The sequence below is a fragment of the Mus caroli genome, chromosome 10, assembly GCF_900094665.2.
Source record: "Mus caroli chromosome 10, CAROLI_EIJ_v1.1, whole genome shotgun sequence".
NCBI lineage: Eukaryota > Metazoa > Chordata > Mammalia > Rodentia > Muridae > Mus > Mus caroli.
In genome coordinates, this window is record NC_034579.1 from 109,006,381 (window position 1) to 109,028,551 (window position 22,171).

The window sequence follows — 22,171 nt, forward strand, 5'->3', positions numbered from 1 at the left end:
TCTCTCTCTCTCTCTCTCTCTCTCTCTCTCTCTCTCTCTCTCTCTCTCTCTCTCTCCTGGAACTCATGATATAGACCTAGCTGGCCTTGAACTCACAGCGCTAGGATTAAAGACATGTGCAGCCACGCCTGGCCTGTGATTCATCTAATCCAACTCAGTGACTATTCTAAATGTGCTCAGTTCTGCACTTTAGAATTGTGAACTTTATGGAATACAAACCACACCTCAACAAGAGTGTAAACATGATTCTAATTTTAGACCAAAGTTGTTAACTGCTTCTAAAACGTTAGTCAGAAGTTGTTTGCGGATAATTTTTTCATTCTGTTTATTTGGCTGAAGTATGTATTTTTATTTCTAGAAAGGAAAGGGCCGTGTCTCCTGTTGGAAGCATCAAAGTGTGGTTTTCATGACAAATACCAGGTCGGTCCTGCTCTTTGGATACAATGTAGTCCATGAAGCATAGAAAAGGTTTCAATTCTGTATCCTGCCCACCAAGGGTGATGCTCACTCTGAGGCAAAGGACCCTTGAACTTTAAGGTTATCTTGCAATTATCTTGCTTGTGGATGGGTGAGGAAAGACCCAAGAATAATAAGGAGTTATTACAAATTGCATCCAGGTGACAAGCCTCAGCCACTTGAGTGGGGAAAAAGCCTATTTTAACTATTGGCAACTCCCGTCAATAATTTATATTTAAACTTCCATCCTTATCTCAGACGGCAGTGATAACATGATTGTGTGTTTATACTGTTGGGACGGCAATCATGGTGGTAGGAGGGTACATTTTATCAGGAGCACAACCTTTCCAGGTAATTGGCCCCTTCCTTCCTTCCTTCCACCTGAGGAGTGATGGAGCTTTAAATATTGTCACTGACTCTTCACTCACCAAAGGGAAGCCACTCCCTACTCTGCAATTCCCAGGTGAGAGGCCAGCGGCCCCCTAGAGGGCGAAGGTCACCATGGTTTATTCACCAAGTGCCTCAGTGAGCAAAGCCCACAGTTGCATCTGTGGGTGGTGCCCTTTTCAATGAACACAGAACAAACACAGGAATGGGTATTCAAGTAAATTATTGTTCTTGGCTGAACATTTGGGGAAACTTTGGAAACAGCAGATTTTCATAATTTTTACTGAGAGTTCATTTTAGGTAAAGGTAGATTTTGGGGTGTCTTGGTAATGACAGCTATTTGTTTCTTTTTTCTTAATTTAATTTTATGTGTATTGGCATTTTGACTGCATGTATGTCTGTATACCATATATGTTTGGTGGCACCAGAGGTGGGGAGAGGGTGTAGGATCCCCTGAAATGGGAGTTGCAGATGCTTGTTAGCTGGAATGTGGTACTAGGAATCAAACCTAAGTCCTTCCGCAGAACATCCTATGCTCTTAACTAGTGAGTCATCCCTGCAGCCCAGCCATCTGCTTCTTATATCAAATAACTGAGATCTTGTAGAACTTGTGATGGATATTAGACAAGATCAGGTCCTTTTAAGGTGCATAGACTTCAACCTTAGAAGTAATTCCTTTTTTTTTTTTTTTAAGTCAGAATCTAATGAAACCCTAGCTTGTCTCAAACTCTCAAAGCAGGCATGGCTGACTTTCAATAAATGATCCTCCTGCCTTTGTCTTCTGAATGCTGATATTGCGGGCCTGCTTAATTGTAAGACAGAGGCTGAGGGTGACAGTGTAGCTCGGTTGGTAGGGTGCTTGCTTGGCACTCATGGTGCCCTAGGTTCAATCCTCAGCTCTGCATAAATCAAATGTGGTGGCACATACCCGTAGACCCAGCACTCGGGAAATAGATGGGGGAAGATCAGAAGTTCAAGGTTTCTTCGGCTACAAAAGGAATTTGAGGTCGGCCTGGACTAGAGACCTTGCCTCAAAATCTATCAATCAATCAATCAGTCGATAGATAAGCTCTAGCTATGTATTCCATGCTGGCCTTGAATTCCAAATACTCCTGCCTGCTTCTGCCTCCCAGGTCCTGGGATGGCAGATACCAACCTGCATATGGTTTGCATCCGCTACTCTTTAACACAAATCATTCTGTTATAGGACAATTTTTTTTTTAATTTGTGAAAAGTAACTTTATAAATGTTTCTCTCCTATAACTAAAAACAAGTTTAGGGATTTGGTATAAAGACTGGAAAGAATTTGTGCCACAGCCTACCTAGCCTATAATATCAGAGTTCTGGAAACTGAGGCAGAAGGATCATAAATCCAAGGTCCATGTGGGTGAGAGAGATGGAGGGGGGAGAGGGGAGGAGGGGAAGAGGGAAGAGGCAAAAGGAGGAATGGGAGGGGAGAAGGGAGAGGGAAGGGAGGGGGGGAAGGGAGGGGAAGAGGAAGGGGAAGGGGGAGGGGAGAAAGGAGGGAGGGGGAGTTAGTTCAAACCAGTATACACAACTTAGTGAGAACTTGCCTCAAGATAAAAAGTAGCCTGAGCCCTGGGGGTTACAGTTCAGTCACAGAGCGCTTGCCTAACACCCATAACCGATACACAGAGGACCTAACGCAGAACCTCGGGCTTAGCGTTTTGAAGCTTTATGGCTCTTCTGCCAAGGTTAGACCATTCACTCTCCAAGTAGCAGTAGGTGAGAGCTCCGGGTTCCAGGAAATCTCACCAGCGCTTCCTTCTGCCTTCATTCCGGCTTCTCTTCACTCCCTTCTTTATGACTTCATATGGCATTTGCAGCAGCGTCTCTTTGTACTTTTATTTTGGGTCTCTCTTCTTGTTGAGCTATGGATTCCTAATTCCCTTCCATCGTCTTTAAATCTATATGATAACCTCTTTTATTTTTGTTGCTGCTGTTGCTGCTGCTGGTGATGGTGGTAGTGGTGGTGGTTAGGGTAACTTTGTAGACATTTTGAACTCAGAATAAAATGAGAGTCTTCTACCTCTGTTCTTTTTCAAGACTATTTTGCCTAGAAAGGTCTGAATCTTTCATTGTTAAGCAAATGTGACCTGTGGGGCTTTTGTGCTCTTGACTTCCACCAGATTAAGAAATTTCTCTACCTTTCCCACTTTGTTGAAAGCTGTTATTTTTTTTTTAAAAGAAAAGAAAAAATGCATACTTTCTGATGATTCATGAGTTAGCTGAAGTCAGTGGATGGTTGTAATGGCAGATGGTCATTACTGAATGGATTTCTTGGTAGTTGTATAAACAAATGGGGAATATATGTGCTACTTACAAAATATTGACTATATATATATGTATATATATACATGTGTGTATATATATATATGCATCTATATCCATGTTCATGCTTATATACAAACCAGCTGAAATTCAGATTTCTCATTTTAAAAAGATTGTTTTCTTCATTGAGGTCGAATTTCTTTGTTATCGTCTTATGAATGAAAAAAACCTAAACTTAGGAACTAAAGTTGGAATTACCGACATTCTGTTCCTTTTTTAAAATGGAAACAACCTCCTCATTATGAGTGACAGCCAAAACAATACCAAACGCCAGAAGCTGACACAGACTAATCATTCTTGATGTGGAAACAGCGCAGTGCTTCTCCTGTCTTTTGTATGCATGCAATCATCCCGGGTCTTCGGGATGTTACAACTAAAACTTCATGGATATTTATACAAGTTTTACACGAAATCTTAAAAATAGCTTTTTCTGTACCTGCACAGTCCAAAAATCACTAATTTTTTTTTACTTATTTTATTGTATCTTATGCATTCATTTTTTTCTTCGTACGGGGTCTTGGTATGCTGTTCTAGGTGGCCTGGTGGTTATAGCACAGCTTACATTAGCCTCCTGCCTGAGCGTCTCCAATGCTGGGCTTATGAGTGTGTGCTGCCACAGCTGGTTTTACTGGAAACTGTAAAGTGCTCATCTAAAGTGATCCTTCAGTTTACACATGTCTGGGAGCACTGTGCAAGCCATCAGATAGCACTGCCCTCTCGCACTTCCTTGTGACCACCGTCTGTCTACACAGACAATGAGAGTGTACCTCTCCACATTCTAAGGGGTACAGAGAAAGAATTGAAGCTCATATCTCAGCCTCAAGCTGTTCTCACTGCAGAGAAAAATTATTTCTGGTGAATATGCCATGTGTGTATTAGGAATATATTAGGAAAATTGTTCTGGGAAGAGCTCCTACACGTGGGGGTATGAATCTCAAAGACACAGATCTGAATGTAGATGTAGTTCACTGCCTCCCCAAGCATAGACAGGCAGAGGCTGGAGAAATGTCCAGGAATACGAAGCATTACATCAGAGGAGCTGGACAAAGACTACAGTAGATGATAACTTTAAAATGAAGAAACTATCCCCAATCATAAATGGACTAACCTCTGACGTTTTTGGTGACTGTCCTTCAAATCTTTGTGACAATCACTTGTATGATTTCAGAGCTGACCACTCTGCATAACCAACTGGGCCCAGTTCTCCCGACTCTGCCTTCCTCTAATACTCCAGTGCATGCCCCCATGTGAAACAGTAACTCTCATTCACCTCGTGGACCTGTCCTCCAGAGGTACTGAGGAATAAGCTCACCCTTTCTAGCTCTTTCTGAACTCTGGCTGGCTGGTTCAACTCAGCTATTGCAGCCCAGCCTCCTCTCCAAGCTGACGGAGTCAAACTCTATTTGTGGCTGACTTGCCCTGCTTGGCCTCAGACTAACTGGCAATCTGTTCTCATTCGTTGGCTCTTTTTCATTCTCTAGCTTGCTCTGTCTTCACCTGCAACCTGTCTCAGTAAAACTGTCCCAGTAAAACTGCCTACTTCCTCTGTCTCTCTATCTGTCTCTCTCTTTCTCTCTCTCTGACTCCCCACTGCCATCACCACCCCCACCCCCAAATCACTGACTCAATGGAACTGACTGACTAGAACTCAGAGAGCTGCATACATCTATCCCCTGAATGCTGGTATTAAATGTATGTCCCACCACACCTGAACCTAACTTTTCTTTACCTGAAACTTATTCTATACCAGGCTGGCTTTGAACTCAGAGATCTGCTTGCCTCTGAGTCCTGAGATTAAAGGCATTTCTGTATTCTAGCCAGAGCAGACATGTTGCTGGATTAAAATTCCTCTACACCCCTAGATCTCACATAACTCTCTCAACACAGTGTGAGGTCAGCATTACCATATGGCTATCATTACAGTTACTCACACAAGTGTTTTTTGTATAGGATAACAAGCTGAGGGAAAAAAATGACATATTTATCTTTCTTTACCTTTTATAGTGTGAATTAACCCAGTGGTTGTCATTATTTGGGGTGGCAATCTAGAAAGTCTGAGACCAAGGAAGTATAAGTCATATGACAAAGCATTGATAGAATCATTTTCCAAGGCCAGAGACTAGAACTTCATGTAACAAGTTTATGTTCTATATTTCCCATATCTATACTTCCCACATACGTGTGTGGGATGTGGTTGTGTGTGTGGGGGGGGAGTATTGTTGGGTTGGTTTGTTTGTTTGTTTGTTTGTTTGTTTTAGTCTTTTGATATAGAGGCCTGCCAGACAGTCCTGCTGTCTGGACCTCGCTGTCTGGACCAGGCTGATGTTGAACACACGGAGATCCACCTGCCTCTGCTTCCTAGGTGTTCTACTGATCATTCTAATTTTTCAATAATAAATTTGCCTTGACTTATTAGATATAAATGTCAAATACTCCCTGGGTGTGGTAGGCATGCCTTTAGTCTCAGCACCCAGGAGGCAGAGGCAGGAGGATGATGTATCACGCTAGAAGCTTGAAACCTCTCTATGTAGTCACTCCACAGAGAAGCCAAGATTCTTCCAGTGCAGTGAGACAGAACTGCATCCTCTCCTACAATGACGATGCTCTCCACATCATAAGAGTCTGTAGTGTAGAGAGAAATTTGCTTCTCATCCTCGAGAGTCCATGCCCAGCAGGCATCCTTTATGCTTGCTTCCATTCCTGACTTCCATGCAGGATTTCCTCTGGGAAAATTTTATATGAGCCACCATATACCTGCTCCTATTATTTCAACTTCTACACACTTCAGTTGTCACAGTTTAAATCTCTTAGGATTGTGTCTCTTTTTCTTTTATAAAAATGTTACTCTTTCATCTGCTAAGTGATTCAGATAGAAGGGACTTTCCAGAATTTACTTGAAAGTAGGGAGATTGGGGTGGGGTGGGGAGGCATATTGTTAATTAAGTATTCTTAAAACTTTGAACAAATATGTAGCAGACGATGGCCTAGTCGCCCATCAATGGGAGGAGAGACCCTGGTCTTGTGAAGATCATATGCCCCAGTACAGGGGAATGCCAGGGCCAGGAAGTGGGAGTGGGTGGGTTGGGGAGCAGAGCCAGGAGAGGGTATAGGGGACTTTTGGGATAACATTTGAAATGTAAATGAAGAGGATATCTAATAAAAAATGAAAAAAAAAAAAACTTCGAACAAAATAGTGGCAGAATGTGGAGTTATAAACAGCCAGTCCCACGGGGAGACGGGCCCATCTCGCTACCTTCCTTTTGCTATTCAAAGCAACAAATATTTACTTTCCTAAGTTTCTTTCTTAGTAATTGTGTCTCCTAGAAAACTAAGTATGTGAACAATTTGAATCAAAAGAACTAAAATACCAAGTTAGGTATAGAGGGCTTTAAGCTCACCATTAATGATTAAATCTGGTTTTGATGTGGTCGTGAGGCAGAGGGAGCAACCGTTGGACTGAAGACCTGTGAAGTCCACCTTTCAGATGTGGGCACTGTGGAGACATTTCTACACACATCACCGTCTTAACCACCTTCGAGCTGTGGGCTTTTCCATCCTTATTCCAAGGCTTGGCTATAACCCGCTGCCAGCATTTCTCACCGGCCTGTCATTTCCTCAAGTAATAATTGGGACACACGTTTGCCTAGAGCACAGGCAGAGTGATCGGGTTTGTTTCCTTTCCTTCTGTCCTCATTTAAATTCTTGGAGGACACTGAGTGAGAACGTGCTAGAAGTCCTATCCTTCTTGGCCTAGAGGCCAGCGTGAGGAGAGCACCTTGTATGGAAACTCCCCCTTCTGCCAAAATCCAGCTTCCAAGGGCCCTTAGTTAAGTCCTCGCCTTCCAGGATAATAGATGTGTGGGCTCTGACTTAGCCCAGCACTCAGCTGAAGTGCTCATGGGTTTTTAGGAGTGTTTTCTTCCCCACCTCGTGGCTGTTAAGAATGTGGTGCGGACGTGGACGTTTTCAACAGAGTTGTTTATGTTCCCTTGCTGAGATCAGTGTGGCCCTGGCTCATAATATTTATGTGTGTTTTCCTTTTGGCTTAATTGTAATTAGCCTGCTGCTTGCTGCATTTCTCTTACCTTGCCTGAAGAATTTGCTTTTTCCTTCCATTGTATGCACTGGTATCTTTTGAATTTCCTCCCTCCTATTTACTTTTTGGCATAAATAATAATTGGTGCTACCGGCAAGCTTGATAAAGTCTTTTTATTGTGTTCCCTTTTGTCCACTGGCGTAAAAATGTCTAAACCATATTTTTTTCTCACTTGCACAGCAAAATAGAGGCAAAGTTTTCAGGAAGAGCTCCTGTTAGTACTCTTCCACACTCTGTTATTAAAAGTCTAGATTGCCTATTATTTTTATGGATTTTTTTCCTCTAAACCTAACTTAATTTTAATTTTTACAAGCGTAAGGTTTGCTCTGTCTTTGAATTATCACATTCTGTCTTTACTTCCACTCACACTGGTTTGTAACATTTCCTAGGAGCTCATATTATCTTGGTTTAATAAAGTCATATTTTCCACTTCAGATCACAGCCCATGGTAGTAAAAGAGAAGAGAAAGGACTTGGGAATTCACCTTTGACCATACACCCAAATAAATTACTAATAGATTAAATGGTTGTCCTAGTTGGGGTCTCTATTGCTGTGAAGAGACACCATGACCACAGCCACTCTTATAAAGAAAAACATTTAATTAGGAGCCGTCTTAAGGTTCATGGGTTCAGTCCATTATCATCATGGCGAGAAGCATGGCAGCGTGCAGGCAGACATGGTGCTGGACAGGTAGCCGAGAGTTCTACATCCAGATGGGCAGGCAGCAGGAAGAGAGAGTCTCTGGGCCTGGCTTGAGCTCCTGAGACCTTCCCAGTGACACACTTCTATTCCAGCAAAGCCACACCCCCTAATAGTGCCACTCCCTATGGGCCTTTGGGACCATTTTTATTCAAACCACCAGTGTGGTTAACTCTTTTAAGAATACCTTTCTTGGCTGATAAGATGGTTTGTGGAGTAAAAGAACTTGCCACCAGGGCAGAACTCCTTCCCTAGAACTCAAAAGGCAGGGAGAAAACTGACTCCAAAGTTGTTCTCTGCCCTTAACATGTGTGCTATTGCACATAGAAACACACAGAGTAAATAAATGTAAAACAAAGTCCTACTATGTATTCAGAAAGATCAGTATGCATATGGACTTAGATATACATTTTAAATAATTTGAATGTTTTAAAGCAACAACAGACTGGCATTTGCCACAAAATGTATCTGAGAAACAATGTCACAGCACAAACACAGTGGTAATATATTAGTGCCACATCAAAATTAGGAAAGATAGGGCTAAAAAGATTCTCAAAGCTAAAGATCTAAAACTAAGCAGTGTAGATAAATGAATCCATCCATCTCTCTAACCAAGGAGATCAGAACTGTCACAACTAGTCACTGCTGTTGATCCCTATAAACTAGAAAGATTTTAAAGTCAATTTAAATAGTAGTAAAAAATATACATATTAGTTACTTTAATTCCATTCTCAAACATCTAAATTTTATAAATTCCCACAGCGAACACATTGCTTTTCATCAGGAAAAATTAAAATGGGACTCTATAGCTAAGCTCTTTATTCCAAGCAGACTTCAGGTCACCAAATGTGCCAGTTAGTTTTTGTGAGTTGATCCTTCTGATTCAGTTTCCTAATGGCGCCATATTTCAAATCATGTAAATATTGTTTGTTCCTTGAAAATAAGAACTAACAAAAGCAGAGAATTTTTTTTCCCAAGTCAACAACATCCTACCGTCGTATTTTATGGCAAGCATATGAGAGATGTTAGCACGATAAGGCTGTTCTGTGGCAAAGGCTCTTTGTAGGGTCAGCCTATGCACATTTAATTCTATAGTTGAACTTTGAGACATTGTTTGAGGTGGTGAACTGAAGCGCTGTGAGATTAGCTAGGGCTTAGGGCAAATGGATTTGCCGTAATAAAGAAAAATTTTAAGACAATCGGTTACTAAAATGTATTTGTCTTCAGTGGCAAATGTGTAGGTTACAGCCATTGATTTCAAAGCATTAAAGTATAATCTTGATTAAAAGACAATTTGCAGTTCTAGTAGATGTGCCCTAAAACAGATCCCTTAGAGAAATACAAAAAGTGGGAGTTCTAAAGGATTTTGTTCATTGTTATCCAAATGTAATAATGTCCATGCATTACTTTCTAAAAGCAACTGACATCATGCCTTGAATGTTACCTGTATAGTAACTCTCTAAGTACAGTCTACTTAATTCTTTATTCACTTTTAAAGAGAGAGAGAGAGAGAAAGAAACGAGATGCAGGGAAGCCAAGTAACCCTAAGAAGAGCACATCAAGGATGTGGGCAGGCAAGATTTGAGGCCAAACCAAAGTGCTTTCAAGATAAAAATCTGTATTTGCACACTGTTCTTGACTGTTCCCCTTCCCAGACACTTGACTTGCAACTCCGCATGTGGCCTAACATGACCTGCCAACACACTCTCACTTTGGGAGGCAAAGCAAAAAGAGCTTGTGTTTTATATTCTAACATGAATTGAGTCTCTGATTGACACCTGCGTTTCAAAAATGGCTATTTTCTTTTCCACTAGTAAAATAGGGAAATCAGTATTTCCAAAAAATTCTATGAATGTTGGCATACCATACACAAAAGTACTCTACAACAGATCTTGACAAAGAACAGAAATGTAATATATTGGTTTCCTTTTCCCTTCCCTTGCCAAGCCAAAGCCAGGTTCCCTTACTGAGTGGGTACCACAGCCCTTGGCTGACCTTGGACCCCTCAGAAAACTTGTTCATTAAAGCAAATGGACTTAGCCATGGCACCTGAGGGGCTCTGAGTCTCCATGCATGGGCAGGGTGTGTGAGAGAAGCCCAAAGGAACACGGGTTGACATCAATGCCATGGTCTTCCCTGCTAGTCTAGGTGGTTTCTGAGAGCTGGGCAGTTTCTACAACCCTTGCCCCTCTCATCTCCTCTGCAAAACCTGGCTCCAGATTCCCAAATCCATTCCAAAGTCCAGCCCAGACTGCTCGGCTTGCTTTGATGAGCAAGTTCTCTCCTGTGTTCTTTCCCTACACCATTTCTCCTCCAAGGCTGTCTCTCAGATAACCAGGGCCCAATTCAAATGATCCCTCCTCCACATATCTTCCCTGACACCATAGGCAGAAGAGACCTCACTGTGTACTGAACCTCTGTAGCTCAGGATATCGCCCAACTGACAGACTGTGAACGCTTTGTCTATTATGGATGAAAATTGAATGGAATTATGCTTTAAGGCCAGCAAACCTGAGCAGCATCTTCCAACTCCTTTCTGGGAGGGAGGGAGGGAGGGAGGGAGGGAGGGAGGGAGGGAGGGAGGGAGGGAGGGAGGGAGGGAGGGAGGGAGGGAAGGAGGGAGGGAGGGAGGAAGGAAGGACGGAAGGACGGACAGCAAAGCAAATTATCACAAATACACTAAAACTAAAACAAAACATAATCAGAACCAGGAATTCCTACAAGATTAAAGGCGAGTACCACTGGATTCAAACACTTCAAAAACCATTTTTTCTCTAAAAATAAATAAAAATTTTTGGTCTGAAAGGAGAATCATCCTTTAATGCTTCTTAGCTGTATACTTTCTACCCAGAAGCACAAGAAACCATGGATTTCAGCTAATAGCAAGAACCTAAAACAAAGAAAGGAGCCTGGCACACCATCTGGAGGAACTATCAAGGCTCTGAATTTCCTTTCCCTGCCTTTCCTCTTGCGTTTTAACTTCTGCTCCCAGCTCTCCACCTCTGTAGGACACTAGACACTTGGCACTATATGCAGTGGCCTGACTCACAGCCCTGTGCTCTTTAAGTTACAGCCATTATGGGGACAGTCTCTGTGCCCTCATTCAGTCTCCTTTCCTCTCATGCTGTTTGGTAGGGACAGCCACCCAAGCTGCTGTTGGTTGTCACCTGCTCCTTTATAGCTGTACTTCACACAGCTGATAGAACTTCTAAGAGGGACTCACTTCCACACAATACACCAAGGTCTGTGTAGGGGAAGTACTTCACTTGTTACCTCCTAGAAAAAGAAAGGAAAGGAAAGGAAAGGAAAGGAAAGGAAAGGAAAGGAAAGGAAAGGAAAGGAAAGGAAAGGAAAGGAAATTATAAAGAAAAGATCAACTGAAACTAAGCCTGTAATAATGGCCTCTTATAAGTTTTATAAAATTAAATGGATAATCTGTGTATCTGTGCATTTGTGTGTGGGTGTGTGTCTATGCCTCATGTATGTGTGTGTGTGTGTGTGTGCGTGCGTGTGTGTAAAGTACAAAGTTGGTTTTTGTTTGCTTGATTTGGTTCTTGTTTGTTTGTGATAGTCTTCTGTGGCCCAGGTTGGCCTCAAAAGTTTTCATGTAACCGAGAATGACCTTGGCCTTCTGCCCCTGCCTCTATCTCCTAACCTCTAAAATTTCAGGTATGCACCATCAACTCCTGAGATAAAGGGTTTATCTATAAGTCACACTATAGAAATTTATGTTCACATATACGTTTTAAAACTTTAACATTCTATTTTAATGCACTAATTTAAATTATAGTAGATATTGGGATTTTAATGTTTTTATGTTTTAATTAACAAATAAAGGTATATTTATTTATGGTATAGTATATGCTATTTTGAAGCATGTCTATATTGTCAAATGGCTAAAGCATTTAACGACTATGATATCTATTTTGAACTCCCAGACATACATATAAATACATATTCTTTTGTATTACATATGATTTCTCCATTCAAATGTCTTCATTTTTTCTGAAATTCATTTAAAATTATTAAGCATCCTATCATTTCTGCAACAAATATGTTTACTAACAACTTATAGTACATGTTCTCAATTCAGAGAACTATGGTCAGTCATGATACCAAATATATACTACATATGTGATCCTTATTTCTGGAAAAATCTCATCAAACTGTGTTCTTGCACAAAAAAAAAAAAAAAAAGACAATTTGTGTGACCAAAATTTAAAATTCAAGTGAGTTCCAGGACAGCCAGGGCTACACAGAGAAACCCTGTCTCAAAAAAAAAAAATTAAAATTCATGTATAATAAAACAGATTCATGAATATTTAAATGTAATAACATTCTTTCCCCCATGTAGACGAGGTTCCAATGTATCTCTCACACTGGACATGAGTAGCCTGGGCAGTGTGGAACCTTTTGTGGCCGTCTCAACCCCCCGGGAGAAGGTAGCCATGGAATACCTGCAGTCAGCCAGCCGAGTTCTCACACGGTCACAGCTGAGGGACGTTGTGGCAAGTTCCCACCTACTTCAAAGTGAATTCATGGTAAGCCCGCTCCTTCTTACTCCGCCTTGGTATTCTAAGCACTAGGTCTGTATCTGGAAATGGCGCTATCTCAAGCAGCTGACTGTGAGCAAAAGGTTGCAGTGCGAAAGTGAAGTGCCATAGGTTTAGATACACCTCCTGTCTTACCTACTGACTGACTGTTGAGGCTGTGACACAGTTCTTAACTGACTTCCCAGCTGTAAGAGCCAGCAGTGTGCAGTGCCGTAGGAGACTGGAGCAGAGAGAGAGACATTTCTAGATTAGGAATCAGCCTTTCTGTGATCATGGGGAATTGAATTGTTCTGGTTTAGTGGAAAGTAGCAAAACTTGAGCCTCAGAAACACAAAAAAGAAAAACGATAAAACCACAGACTTTAATACATGTTTAGGAGTGGGTTTTAAGCTTACTTTAGAAAAGCCACTGTGTCTGCAGTGGAGAAGGCACTGAGAGGAGCGGGTTGGAGGCTCAAGAGGCAATGCTATAGAAACCAGAACCCAGAAGTATCAACAATAAAATACTCTGGGAGAAATTGAGACAATGTGTAACACTAAACAAAACATTGTTTCTTTGGATGAGGCAGCCAAAGTGATGGGGAAGTTACAGGTGGCATTCTGCATGCTGTTTCTTTTGTTTTTGGTTTGGTTTGGTTTGGTTTTCATTTTTAACTTGGGCAATACAATTCAAGAAAGACCAAATATGGGCTAAAAATAATAATGAGTACTATATGAAGTTATTTTAGAAAAATCAATATTGCATCACTTTGCATGCTATCAATATTGCATGGTAAGTTACTACACACAGAGAATAACGTTGGAGTTGAAGTTCTAGGTATTGCCTGAGGGGAATACTCACTTTTTAGATAGGGCTTTACATCAGAGTTACACAGCTTAAGCTATAGTGATCAAAAGTAATAAATAGATGGTTCTGTGGGCAGTTCAGATATTTGGCACCAGACTAGTGGAGAATGATCAGTAGTGTTAGACTCCCTGTTAGAGACACCAACTATCATCAACCTTTTGAAGCAAGATACCAACATGGAGTTTGTAAAATGAGATGCCATAATGTGTCACATTTTTATACGGTAAGCAAATTAAACCTAGAAATGGGAGAGCCAGTTAATGTCCCACTGCCTAGCATCTAAAGCCCATCTTAGAAGTATCAATATGTCTCTGTTTATGAAATATGCCCTTGGCATAGCCTACATCCCTGAAAGGAAAGATGAGGACAAAACAGAGATACAACAATGTAGGGTCCTGACAGATTGTCAGCATGTGCCCGGGAACAGGGGGAAACAAAGAGAATGAAGGGAGGTATTAAAAATGTCACCTTCTCCATAGCTTTGTCAAAGCAGACAGGCTTGTTGGAATTATGAAGAATTAACATGTGTGTTGGGAGTTATGTTAGCGGGCAGAGTTAGTAGGCATACATGAACCTCTGAGTTTGATCCCCAGCTCCCTATAAAACTGAAATGGTGGTACGCACCACTCTAAGGAGAGGAAGGCAGATTAAAAGTTCAGGGTCATCCTAACTCCATAGTCAGTCTGAGGAAAGACAGGGCTATGTGAAATCCTGCTTCAAAAAGAAATCCTTGACTATTCAACAATTCTATTTTGTTTGATCTTAATGACTTAGGACAAAGAAATTTAAATGTTTCAGTGGAGTAGAGACAATCATAAATGTCTAAAATCAAAAAAGTTAATGAAGTCTCTCTCTCCTCTCTTCTCTCTCTCTCTCTCTCTCTCTCTCTCTCTCTCTCTCTCCTATATATAAAATACTATTTCCAAATATACAGGGCTCTTTCTTAGACACTAGCTTAACCAGCTGTATTTTGTCTACTACAATTCTGGTCAACCAATGCACTACTCTGTTTTATACATGACTTTGAAGTAGATCATGGGGCCAATGTCCCCTGTAAAGATGTTCTTTGTGTCAACATTGAATACACAGTTTGAATCATTTATTTTCCAGGAAATACCAATGAATTTTGTGGATCCCAAAGAAATTGATATTCCACGTCACGGAACTAAAAATCGTTATAAGACCATTTTGCCAAGTAAGTTTCTTGAGTCGATAATTTGCACCTTAAAACAATGCCGCCCATTCACCTCTACCTCACCCTCTTCCCAACCCTCCCAACACTCTCATAGACTCCAAACTTAGAGCTGAAATATATGTTGAGACTAGGCATCACTAAAGTTATCTGAAGCTGAGTAACTCTATTACATACTACGTTCGTCACAGTGACCAGTTCACAATTCCAGAAAGATCCATGGTTCTAAAACACCATGATGTTACACATCACAGTTAACCAATTGTCATTGTAGGATTAAATGATTTCATGCATAAAGAAAAAAGAAATTGAATCTTGCCTTGGACCATATATAAAAATTAATTCAAAGTGCATAGGATACTTACACATAGATAGAAGCTTTGACAAAGAGAGAAAGGCAGAAAGGGAGGGAGGGAGGGAGGGAAGGAGGGAGGGAGGGAGAGAGAGAGAGAGAGCACAAATTCTCATAAGCTTGAAGTAGCCAATGGCTTCTCAGATGACATGGAAAGTTCAATTCAAACCACCGGAAGACAGAGGGGATGAGTGTCACTGAAATACCAAAGTTTCATGTTTCAAATGTCATACTAACAAATAAGAGATAACCCAGAGAATGGGACAATAGTTATGGAACAAACATTTGATATGAGACTTGTATATAGAATCTAAAAAGTATTCTAACATCTCAATGTTAAAGATGACAACACAATATTTTAGGATTTATTTTTTTATTTTTTGAAATTAAGAAACAGTTACATCATTGACTCCTTTCTTTTTCCTCTTCACAACTACCCCATGTATCTGCCTTGTTCTCTCTCTCTCTCTCTCTCTCTCTCTCTCTCTCTGGCTCATGATGTCTTCTTTCTTTAGGTGTGTGTGTGTGTGTTTGTGTGTTTGCATTCCTAAAGTATTCCTGTCCGGTCTATATAATATTAGTACAGTACCAATAGACCTGCTAACATGGAAGGAACAAATCTCATGAGGTCCTAACCTTGGGCAAAGATCTGAACAGGAAAAATAGTCTTGCCCAGGAAAGAGCTCTCCAATTGGTTATCCATTGCCAGATGGTCAGTCCTGAAATCATACACAACAAAGTCATTTAAAAATAGGGAAAGTTGCCAGGCGTGGTGGTGCACGCCTTTAATCCCAGCACTCGGTAGGCACAGGCAGGCGAATTTCTGAGTTCGAGGCCAGCCTGGTCTACAAAGTGAGTTCCAGGACAGCCAGGGCTATACAGAGAAACCCTGTCTCAAAAAGAAAAAAAACAAAATAGGGAAAGTTATTTGAATAGAAACTCTTCATAGAAGACATACAGATTACCAACAAGCATACAAAATGACCAGTATTATTATCCATTAGAGAGCTCAGAAGCAAAGAGAGACATCATTTGATAGCCACCGTGGTTATCATTATGATATAAATAGACGTGATAAAATGTTGACAAGGATGTAGAGATATCAGAACCTATAAATGTCACTAGTCTGAGTGTAGAGTAGCTGCTCAATTTGCAGTTCCTCAAAAGCTAAACCTTGATGGGGCCTGGAGTCGCAACTCATAATAGAGGGTTTGTCTGATATCACAGGGCCCTAGCCTTGACTCCTCCTACCACATAAAAGTTATTATATAAATTATGTGTTGTTATTAATATAAATGACCCAGATAACTACTCCTAAGCATAAACTCAGTGAAATGAGACAGATTCACCTAAAAGTGTACATAAAATATTGATTAGTATAGTTTATAATATCTAAAAATGTTTCTGAATGACACAAATGCCTTTCAAGAGAGGTTGATGGGGGGATCAATACAATCAAGATGCTTTATATAAACATATAAAAATTGACATGATAAAACACATTTTTATAATTAACACATGTTCATTTTTAAAAGGGGAAGAGTATTGACTCTTTCAATAATATTAATTTTATTAGTTTACTCATAAGATACAAAATATATTTTCATATTTGTATTAATAGAAACACATTAAAAACAAATAATTAAAGAATTACTATCAATGCTGTATATGGACCTCCTCCTCTGGCAAAAGTAATCCCACTGCAATGCACTTTTAATGAGTCAAAATCGTTAAGTCTATTTCTTAAGGCATAGTTCACTATCAAAAGATATTTAATTTATGGCTGTAATAATCAGGAGAAAATAAAAAGGATCTCTCTCTCTTCCCTAAAATTTTCTCTAAAATATACCAAGTATCAAATAATCAGGACTAATGTCCCACTGCAATGATTATATGTCCTCTGGTTTCAAAGAGTGTTCAGTTTGTTCTGGTTGTTTCAAAGCCCAGCCTTCAGTTTCCTGCCACAGATGATATCAGACAACAGCTACAGCATCTCTATCAGCTTTTCCATTTCTAGAACTGGGTGGGCTACTTGGTCCCGGATATCTGTGCTGACAGCTGATGTTGCAAATGATGGATTTTCAGTGGAAAGTATCCGCAGTCCAAAAACTCCCATCCTTGTTTCCCAAACAATAACTCAGAATAGATAGTTTAGGAAAGCCACACCATTGGTTCAAAGCATCAGAAAAGCCTTTAATGACAGACATAGCTGTTCTTAATGGCTTCTTTTAGACTTTAAGCCATCATAGAATTGAAGTGCTATATAAATTGATAATTAGCAAATGATCAGGACTTTAAATATCATGATTGTCTTTTGTTGGAAGCTTGTCAACATATGTATGTCCTGGTAAGGCTATCTGGTTTTGTGGGTATATGGATAGCCAATAGTCAGTTGAATTGTTGCTATTTCCTTGAGAACAATGTCTAGCTTAGAACAGGCTAAGAAGTAGATTAAGGGGCAAAAGTCAAGTTTGGGTCAAATTGTCTTGCAGTGTAAACAAATATTAGAGGTAAATGCTCTATCCCAAATCACAGAAGGAACAAGGGAAGGCCCAACATGCATTAATTAGCATGGAGGGGTGACACACAACTGACATGTGTAATAATGCATCATATAGTTATTTATATAAATGTAAAGCAATATATACACAAAACTACAGAGTCCTGGTTGCTCTGGCCACTATTTCCTACTTAAAATGGTAGTGTGTAGTAAGAATTCTCAATAGTTTTCCATATAGATTAGATTTATATGACATGCTTATTACAAGGTAGATATGCACGCAAGTGAACCACTCACTAAAGCAACAACTTCTGTAGCTAAAACAAGATACTAGCGTTAGGTGTTATTTCCCACCCGTACAAAAATCTTAGTGGGTAGGGGCTACTTAATCTTTTTGCTATCATTTCTTTATCCTCCACCCTCAGGGGGAAAAAACAGGGACAACAGAACTACACTCTATATCTACTGAAGACATTCGATGTGCAAATTCACTAATAGAGTCCTAACTAATAGATTAATAACCAATATAAGATTCTATTTTCCTCCCCTACATAAACAATGGTGAATCTGTTATTAATTTATCTAGAAAAAAAATCCCAGAAAATAAGTGAACACTGTATGTGGAGAAGAATCCTGTTTCAAAAGACTATTAAGAGTCTCATTTTCTCTTTTTATTTTCTTGTGGTCCTTACACACGAGCTTCCAAATCATCACCATCCTGCCTTGCTGAGATCAGCTCTCTGCAGCAATAGGAATGTTCAGTATTTCTGATATAAAAGCCAATTTGTAACAACTGATCTCTTGCAGTACCACTAATGTAACTTAGGACTGTACTCAACATTTTGTCTTACTCTAGTTAATTAAATGTAAGTAGCCTCAGGTGGCTAGGGACTACCATATTGAACGATGTAGTCCTGGAGTTCTCTCTCTTTAGCAGTGAAGTCCAAGATGGGTCATGAACACCTTGACTCTGTAACCAGTCCAGGCTTTGCCCAGGACCCACAGGAATACACCTGTCCCCATCTTGCCATTTCTCTTTCCCTAGAACCTCGAATGTATTTCTGCCTGGAAGGGAAACCCTAAGCATACAGTCACCTTTGATAAAGTCTGTTTTATGTCATTTAAAGTACTGGTCTGGTTTCACTGTATCTGGTAAACAGAAAACTCAAGATCACAGTGGGTTTTTGTGTGTGTGAAATTAGGATAGACTCATAAACATAGACATGGTACGAGAAATCAAATGATTATGTCCAATAATGTTGAGGAGGGAGAGGAAAGCAAAGGAGGGAAGGAAGGAGATAAAGAAGGAGGAAGTAAAAATGAAGGGAGCTGGGAAGGAACAGGAAAGAAAAAGGATTTGGCTGGAAAACTGCTCCCCCCTGTGTAATCATATGTGGTACTTTGCTTTAAAATAACAAGTACTTGAACCTTAAATACGTGGAAATTATTATATAAGTTATTAATTTTTTCATACTATAACTTAGCTTGATGGAGAACCACTTCTGAGAAGTTAGTTAGTTCCCTGTAACGCATATGTTCCATAGACATTAGAACTGAGGAGAGTGAGGCTCGTTCTCAAGATGGCTCAGCTTGAGGCCTCTATGCAAACATCTAGCGATCAGCAGATGCTAAGACAAGCACGCCCTCTCTTGTCTCGTTTTCTAAGGAAAGAACACCGAGAAAATCAAAAGTAACATTTGAACTATTCACAATGGGAGCTAATTCTAGAATTAAACTCCTTGAGGAGAACCACATATCAAATAGAAATTGTGAAGGATGGAGAAATGAGTCAAACATGTTCCCTGCCCTCGAGGGTCTTGCCACAACCCATGGAGGACAGGCAGAAGTGTCAGCACTTAAGACATAAAATGACAGGTACTAATATAAAAGTCAAGGAAACCAGACCAAGAAATGGGTGTTTCATTTTCCCAGAGCAAACCAGAACTTCTGACAGGCGGGTTTGCAGCTCTGAACCCTGAGGAGGGAGGAGCTATTATGTATCAAAGGCAGAGGAGACAGTGTGGCATGCAAATGTGTAAAATCTACAAGAGCGTGCCCTTGATGCCGGAGCGTGATCAGAGGTGGTGTAGATGAGAATGTAGCTGGCGATGAGGCTGTGGGTATAGATAATTAAAGACTGCTGAACTCCCATGAGTAGAGTTTGGAAATCATCCTTCAGGACCCTACTGTCTAAAAGAGCAGCCATTAGCCATGTACAGCAAAGTAAGTCCCAAGTTAAAATATAAAATTCAATGGAATTAAAACTTTAATTCCTCAGTTTCTACTAGCTGCTTGTCAAGTCTTCAGTGTCCTCGTGTGGCTGATGGCTTCACATGGTTAGTGGCTATGCATGATAACGAAAAGCAGTTTCTTCCAATTTTAGACAGTAGAGCAAGTAGACAGTGTGTTTGTGACAATTATAGACAATGGAGCAAGTAGACTGTGTGTTTATGACTGGGCAGAAAAGGAGAAATTAGTACATCGAGCAATTTAGGGTTGGCCAGGCCAATGTAATCCTGTGTGTATCCATGGGGCCAACCCATAGAGCCATTTGGTCTTCATCTTTAACTGAAAGAAATATTTCTTTCTATGCCACTAAAAATTTTTTTGTCTTTGAAGAGCTTGTTTTTTATTGGATGTGAAGACTCTGCCTTAAAATACTTTTAAAATATTCACAAATTGTAGTCATGCAGAACACAGCTACATAGAACTGGACTCTGACAATATTATTGCTTACTAAAAGAAACTTCATATATGCATGTGTATATATTAAGTATACTAAAATATCAGTGTTTGAAGTAAGCTGGAAATGTCTTGACAACTCAGGAAAAAGCTTCCCAGATCTATCTGATAGCTTTGCCATGTTGTGCATCCAGACCTTCATGTCTGGTGAAGACCCCGCTGCTTCTCATGGGATCCAGGCAGCAGCAGGAAATGAAAAGCAGATCAGAGCCTCCGCTTTTACTCCTATGACCATGACCTTCAAGTCACACAGATCGCTCTCATTTACAAATGGCAGCCCAGTTATGAAGCCACAGTAACTGCAGGGGATGGGGAACATCCTATTGGCTCCCAGCAAGAACCCGGAATCTTGTCACTGAACAAAGAAGGGGGAGTGCACTTTGGCCCTAGCTGCCTGAGTCTGTACATCTGGCAGGGCAGGGGGTGGCTGTACAGGTCTGTGTGCTTCGGGTGGGATGACTGATGTCGTAAGGCACTGCACAGCATGCACAGCAAGAAGCCCAAGGGCACTGCACACAGACCAGCACTTAGGCCCCTCCCCATCCTACCACCAATGGAACCTGGCCACCAAGTGCTATGTATGCCTCTGGGATTCCTCTTCTTTATTCTTTCTGTCTCTCTGTCTCTGTCTCTGTCTCTGTCTCTCTCTGTCTCTGTCTCTGTCTCTGTCTCTCTCTGTCTCTGTCTCTGTCTCTCTCTCCTCTGTGTGTGTGTGTGTGTGTGTGTACTTCTCTGTCTCTCTGTCTCTCTCTCTCTGTCTCTCTCTCTCTCTCTCTCTCTCTCTCTCTCTGTATGTGTGTATGTGTGTCTCTCTGTGCCTTTCTGTCTCTCTGTGTGTGTCTGTGCCTCTCTGTCTCTGTCTCTCTCTCTGTGTCTCTGTGTATATGTCTGTCTGTCTGTCTCTCTGTTCCTCTCTGTCTCTGTGTGTATGTATGTCTGTGTGTTTCTCTGTTCCTCTCTGTCTCTCTGTGTGTGTCTGTGCCTCTCTGTCTCTCTCTGTCTGTGTGTGTGTGTGTGTGTCTGTGTGTCTCTCTGTCTCCCTCTCTCTGTGTCTGTGTGTTTCTCTGTGCCTCTCTAACTCTCTCTCTGTCCCTCTCTGTCTCTTTTCTCTCTCTCTCCCCTCTGTGTGTGTGTGTGTGTGTATGCATGTGTATATGTGTGTGTGTTCTACAAAAATGTTTGTATCTTTTTTGTTTGATGTATGTTAAAATGCATCTGCTAAGAGAGTACCACTGCTAAAGCATGGGCTGGCGAGACCAGGCAGTCTGAGGTCCTGCATGGCTGGATCAGGTGATGTAGTGGAATACAAAGAAATGGGAGAGGGCAACCCAATGCTTTTCTGAAGGAACAGAAGAAAAGCAGGGTTGTAAACGTCAAATCTAAAGAAAAAGAGAAGGGTCCCGGTGAGAGAAGAGTCAAGAATCAGAACTCCATTAAAAGACATTGTGACCTACATCAGAATCAAGGGTCAGTGAGGACACCAAATGTCAGAGACAGACCAAGAGACGGACACATGCAGACACTGGGTGAATAGCCTTGAACTTACACACTTCTCTCTGCGGCTTATGGTTGCTCTGGAGATTTTTTTTTTGAAAAGTAAATCTACTCAGTGTGTTCTCTCTGGCTTCCTCCTCAGATCCCCTCAGCAGCGTGTGCTTAAGACCAAAAACTATAACCGATCCATTGAGTACTTACATAAATGCTAACTATATTCGGGTAAGTAACTATACATTTCTCTCTGGTTAGCAGGTTGACTCACAATTTGGAATTATTGCTTTTACCTTTTTCCCCCCTAAGAACTGCCACCCTCAGCTTTGAATCTTTCTTCTTTCCTCAGAATAAAGTTTGCTTTAATTTGGCTGAGAGTGTTTCATGTATATATGTTATAGTCTCAACCACACTGGCAATAGGTGTTTCACCTTGAGTCCTCCCTCCTTGGCTTGTGAGTCCTCCTTGGCTGTGAGTCCCTGAGTACGAGCTACATGTGAGTGCTCTT

The 22,171-nt window shown here is 40.8% G+C and overlaps 1 protein-coding gene across 3 annotated transcripts in view; it reads left to right on the top strand.

The window, feature by feature from the left end:
• Nucleotides 1-22,171, top strand: part of Ptprr (protein tyrosine phosphatase receptor type R) — a 247,876-nt gene that overhangs the window by 188,351 nt on the left and 37,354 nt on the right. For all 3 annotated transcript variants that reach the window (XM_021174212.2, XM_021174213.2, XM_029482860.1), the window contains 3 exons: nucleotides 12,345-12,531; nucleotides 14,500-14,584; nucleotides 21,812-21,891. In XM_021174212.2, the coding sequence (XP_021029871.1) occupies nucleotides 12,345-12,531; nucleotides 14,500-14,584; nucleotides 21,812-21,891 (352 nt within the window). The remainder of the gene's footprint in view (nucleotides 1-12,344; nucleotides 12,532-14,499; nucleotides 14,585-21,811; nucleotides 21,892-22,171) is intronic.